The following is a 6119-nucleotide window of genomic DNA, read 5'->3' as shown; positions in this document are numbered from 1 at the left end:
CTTAAATTTAAATCTTTTGGTATACAAAATACAACTTTGGTATGGATGCTAGTCATTCTACTTTCATTGGATCAAAAACTAATTTATTATTGTTACAATCAGTGCATTTTTTTATAAAAAATATGGACATATTGTATTTTTGATAAACAAAAATTCGTGTATTTTATTGCTGTAATTTTGCTTCAATACTTCATATTATTATAAATGTAAAAAATACACTAACGAAGGTGGAAAAAAAACACTGGTTATAATGCATATTATACAGTAAAACCTTGGATTGCGAGTAATTTGGTCTGTGAGTGTTTAAAAGTAGACTTTAAAAATAAGAAATTAATAAACATGTACGTAAATTGTGAGAAATATTAAGAAATATCTAAAAATAAATATTTTTTACTAATCACAAGCAGCGGCAAATTGGCGCCGAATTGTCTCCAATGGGTTAATAAATTCGATTACCTTATTCATGCCGTGACACTGAATTTACGAATTACAATGGTGGTGCTAGTTATTAATCTTATATATATATAATCTTCGAACGCAATGTGATAACCTGTTCGCAATAGATGAAGATTTTGAATTGCATATTTCAATCAAATTATTACCATTAACGTCAATAAGCAACAATGATAATTTTTTTACAAACAGTTTACCATATTTCATTCGAAATATAAGCAATAACTAGTACTACTATCGAAGTTTACAGTTTTGTGTCACGGCCTGACTATATATATATAGTGCAGGGGTAGTCAACCTGGTCACTACCGCCCACTAGTACTGTCCAACAAGTTCTTCTTGGCTACGTGTTAAAACTGTGAACTAACAAGCTCCTCCCATTTTTAACCACATTTCGATTATAGCGCCTTCCGGTTAGCGACGAGTTGTCCACGTGTTAAAACTGTGAACTAACAAGCTCCTCCTACTTTTAACCGCACTAGCGACTTCCGGTTATTGCCTAGATCTTCTTGTCGGACAGTAGGCGTTCCAGCTTTCATGATGGGCGGTAGGGGTTTTAAAAACATTTTCATTATGCATCAGCCTTAGGGATCTCATTAATAATTTAATTAATTAAATGTAATTTCATCAAACTTCATGCTTATATCGCACCGTGAGTGTAAAACCAAGACATGTGCACAAGACATATTTTGGAGATATTAGGGTTTGAAGTCTTCGTTTTGTTAGAAGAAATAGAGTTTCTAAAAAAAAAATAATATTTGGTTAACATCTACATTATATTGCATATTCTTTCGGTTACTTCACTTTTACGTTATCAAGTTCACGACTTTTGCAGTTGTTTTGCATTTAATCTCGAAATCGAAAAATTTGCAGATGCCTTGGTTTTACACTCACGGTGCGATATGTATGCAAAGTATAAATAAAAAGATAGATTTAACTACAGTAAGTTGTTTTATAAAAATTTATTCTGCCAAACTTAACGACAAACTTAAAGTCTGACATAAAGGATTTGGTAAGTAATTATTATTATATGCTTTAACTTGTTTTGTTTTGTTTTGTTTTTTTTTTTTATAATAACCATACCCTTGCTTTTTCGTACAAGGTGGTTGGGTGGGTTTGTTGCATTGATGTGGGGCTAATTAGGTGCCTCCATTTATATCTTTAATTTTCTTTATGGCCAGGATTAAATATTTTGTGTAGTGTTCTTGTGTTGTTCTATTGCTTAGTGCTTCGTGAGGTTTTTGGAGGTCAATTTCGTGATTATATTGTCTACATCGAGTCCTGAGAGTCCATCGCTCCCTTTCTAGTATAGGGCAGTCGTTGATGACATGCCACACAGTTTGAGATGTGTTGCCGTCACATGGACAACAGTCGTCATCCCTCAATTTAAATCTTTTTATATAAGCTCGCACCGCTCCGTGGCCTGTTAGTATCTGTGTGAGTTCGTGTGATATTTTTATGTTCCTGGCAAGAGTGATGGCACAGTTTATGTTTGGAATAAATTTCTGCGTTATTGATCCTGTGGCGGATGTTGTGTATCTGTGGTTCCATAGCTCTATGGTATCTTCGTTTAGTTTTTGTTTTGCGTAACTCAGAGGAAAGTGTGTATAGGTTACTTAGTAAAGTTACTTCCCTACTTTATAAATCACCATTACTGCAGAACCGGTGGGTGGTTAGAAAATTTTACTACAAACAGAGATACAAAAGTGGGCGGTAGGTATAAAAAGTTTGACTACCCCTGATATAGTGGGTCGTACTTTTTATTATTTCTTATGGGGAAATTCGCTTTGATATACTAGTGCTTTGGATTATAAACACGTATCCGGAATTGGGCTCGCAATCCGAGGTCTGACAGTATAAATAATAATATTTACAATACCTATGGTTTGACTAAATGTCACACGTATACGCTAATAATATACATAAGAAATTAAATACATTTTAAGGAAACATACAACTAAGCACAGTTTAAATAAGAATAAAAATATGTGTCTTACACTTGTTGTTCCTGTGAACGATTGAAATCTTTCAAAGATTATTTGTAAATTCTGCAGCCCTACAAAGATAGTGGCTTCTCAAAAAATCGGAATGTCTCTAAAATCTTATATCCGCATTGTAAACTGTAATATATTATTGTTTAAAGGTGGTAAGTAACGCCAAAGGATATGGCACTTCTTGGTTCCATTTATTGTGCTTTCCTTTGAAAAGTACAAGAAATATCTCCTATTTCTGTAAGATGTTTGCCACTGTAATGGGTAATGTCATATTGTGTCCGGAAATTTGTACGTATGCTGTTGGCTATATCACATTTCATCATGAGATATTGTTTAGGAAATAGATGGCCATGCGCTTAAGCGTCCGCCTATATAGCGTCGCGGGTCCCAGGTTTGAATCCTGAGTCTGGCAAGTACACATATTGTTATTCAATTTGTGTATGAGTCAGTATGGACCTAATAGGTTGACCAAGTGGCTGACATCCATTTAGGATCGGACATGGTCGGAAAAAAAAAATAGTACTGAGATCAAATTCATGACTAAATAAAAAATTAGAAATACAATTTTATCGTATGTATTTGATACCAATTAATTTCAAAATTAATGTTCTTATTGAATATAATAAAACTGGAACAATACTGTGCAATGCTCCATGAACAACGTGTATTTATTTGGTCTCAATGCTATACAGCCATCTCTTTCCGGTAAGACAGCTCACGGTGAACTGTGCTATGGCCAAATGTAATATGTACAATTTATAATATGTAACCTCATAAAACACACATAAAATGGAGATGCCACTTTCTGAACTAGAAATGTGTCGCTGAGTTTCAAAAACCCGCTATAACACTTTTTCATTATGTTGAAAAAATCAACAAAAACTTTTGAACTAAAAAGGTTTTTGAATGTCTCATTAGTGTTATAGCGGGTTTTGATAGACACATTGATTTTGTTTCATAAATAACAGTTAATCGTAGAGGCTTTTGAAAGAGGCGATAAAATTTTCATGTAAAGATTTTAATAACGAATCCAACGATATATATTATATCTTAAATTATTTCAAAAAAGTGTTATAGCGGGTTTTGAAACTCAGCGACACAAATGCAGTATTTTACATGACATATAAAGCTGTCAATGTATTACATACTTGGTATATAAAATTAATTATTATAATATATGTAAGAATATCTCATAAATATTGAAATAAAGAAAGAGAAGTATTAAATAAGATTTTTTTTCCAGTATTATTGATAATAAAAATTGTCGTTAAGATGTTAAAACCTGCAATGTTACAAATTTTCTCAGAATGGTTTATTATATTTCCTGGTTTATCATTTACGTTAAACTGTGAAAACAAATACGTATGACTGACAATAGTGTGCCCTATTATTGTTGGATCTAAACAGCCTACCTCCTCCCTTCGCCACTGGTATGTAGTTTTAATGAAATTTTGAATACAGTCGAACATGGTTATTACGAGGAAGATGGGACCGACTGAATTTGCTTGTTATAAGCGTTACTCGTTGTATCAGAGAATAGATATTTTTAAATGTGAGGTCACATAAACACAAAAAGTCACAATTCAAACAAAAATACACAATTAGAATTTTCCCCCGAAACAATCATGGCATTCATAAGCTACAAAAGTTGTTTATTGTAATGAACGCTGGTAGGTACTCGTACCTACTGACTTCAACAAACCTTGGATTTTTTACGTGCAATTTCAACCATATGCGTGTATCCTTTTTCAATATTGTCGGCGAAAACACCAATTAGGTAGGTACTTAGACACTTAACTAGTGTCATAAACGTAATCCGATTCCGGCGGCATCCTGTCCGGTCGGATTTATTGCTTAGGGTCGAAATGGTTTTTAACGATTTTTAAGAAAATTTTTGACGATATTTTAGCTCAGTATAACCGATAAGTAGCACGTTATAAAAGTGAATAAATGTATGGAAAAAATCATAAACTAAAATGTCAACGAATGTTTCCTCGTTACATCCGAGATCTCGCTATATCCGTGATCGTAATAACCGAGTACGACTGTATTTCAATAAATTGTTTGGAATCAAATATTATTCTAAAATGTTCTAAAATTAAACATGACTGCAGAAACTACACACAACTAAATTAACGTTGTGAATACAGGGCATGTAAAATCGGGGTTTCACTGTATAAAAGTTCGGCTCAAGTGTAAATGTGTTGTAAAAATAATAGCTTACAAAAGCAATAAATATATTAACTAATTCCTGTACATATTATATTATTCGGTTTGAAATAGTAACCGAAGCTTAACAATATTATTTGGTGTATTTGTACAAATCATCCGTCAATTCTCTTCAACTGGTGGGTTGTCTATGCTTCCGTTTCAGCATTCAAGTCGGCTTCTAACTCTTCGGGCGTTCTCAGGTCTATGGCAAATCTTTTCTTGATTGTTGTTTGCTTAGGTGTTTCTCCGTCCACATCTACAAAAATAAAATACATGAATGAAGTCGAATAATGTAAATACTCAGACTAACTGGGCGGACGCTGGTCAATAAATGGGAGAAATCTTACATTTACATAACATTTTCTTCAATATGCCTTCGATAAATACAGCGGAGGTTTATGACTTTGGCCGCTTCTCGGCAGAGGCGTTATTGCGATTGTTATCGACACGGCCATCTTAGCTTTTTGACAGGTTTCCGAATGTCAAGCCGTCTAATATCGCAATACTCCATTATTAATTACTGTAATTATAACATCGATTCTTGGAATATTTATTATTAATATATTATTATTATAATTACAGTGACATCTAGTTAAGATACCTCGAAGGTTATTTGTATTGGAATATGATTGGAATAAATTCTAATGCTTCATAATTCGGATAATAGATGGCTCTATGAAATTGCAACTTTTGATAATTCCCCCTTAAATTTTATCATTGCTTTGTTATCTTGTTTTTAAATTCTTATTCAAGTACCTACATACATATTTCATTCATACAGGGTTTGTAAAATATATCAGGATAAAATCATAATTATTAGGTAAACAATTGACGTAAATTAAAAGAAGAATTAATTAGCTAGGTATGTATACTTTAAGAATAAATCGTTTTAATAATGCTACTATACATAAGGGTTAGATATGATAATGTCATAACCGCATTTTAGGTTATTTTCTTGTTAACATGTTAACATTAGCCATCATGGTGTCCATAGACTAAAATATAATGCAAAATCTTCTTTGCCCATATCCGCCCCTTAGCTGGAGCATATGGACACCACGCGGCGCCTCCAAGAATCCCTGTCGCTCGCCAGTCTTCTTGCTTCGTTCCAGGTCAAACCAGCATCCCGTAGCTCTGCCGTATACACTCTGTAGATTGTATTTAGCGGCCTTCCAGGACGCCGGAATCCGGTCGGCTTGAAGAACAGGCAAGCCAGGTTAAAGTTCTCTTCTGGCATCCGCAGCACGTGGCCGAGCTAGGTCCAACGTCGCTTCTTCACTTTCAGTGTGATGAGAGGCTGCTTGGTACGTTCTCTTATCTCCTCGTTGCTCTTAAAGTCATACCACCGCACACCCAGTATTCGTCGCAAACATCTGTTTTCGAAGCTCAGTATACGGTTGCTCTGAGCCTTCGTAAGGTGCCATGATTCGCTACCGTAAAGCAGCACCGTCAGAATGCAAG

The 6119-nt window shown here is 34.2% G+C and overlaps 1 protein-coding gene across 1 annotated transcript in view; it reads right to left on the bottom strand.

Moving 5' to 3' along the window:
* Positions 1-3686: 3686 nt before the first annotated feature.
* Positions 3687-6119, bottom strand: part of LOC147074764 (low density lipoprotein receptor adapter protein 1-B) — a 46747-nt gene continuing 44314 nt past the window's right edge. Inside the window, exon 6 of the mRNA XM_085942600.1 lies at positions 3687-4914. Coding sequence (XP_085798726.1) covers positions 4805-4914 — 110 coding nt within the window. The 3' untranslated portion in view covers positions 3687-4804. The remainder of the gene's footprint in view (positions 4915-6119) is intronic.

Source organism: Rhyacophila brunnea, unplaced genomic scaffold (genome assembly GCF_057557595.1).
Source record: "Rhyacophila brunnea isolate RB1 unplaced genomic scaffold, BYU_Rbru_1.0 scaffold_15, whole genome shotgun sequence".
Lineage (NCBI taxonomy): Eukaryota > Metazoa > Arthropoda > Insecta > Trichoptera > Rhyacophilidae > Rhyacophila > Rhyacophila brunnea.
This window is presented reverse-complemented; position numbering and strand designations above follow the sequence as displayed.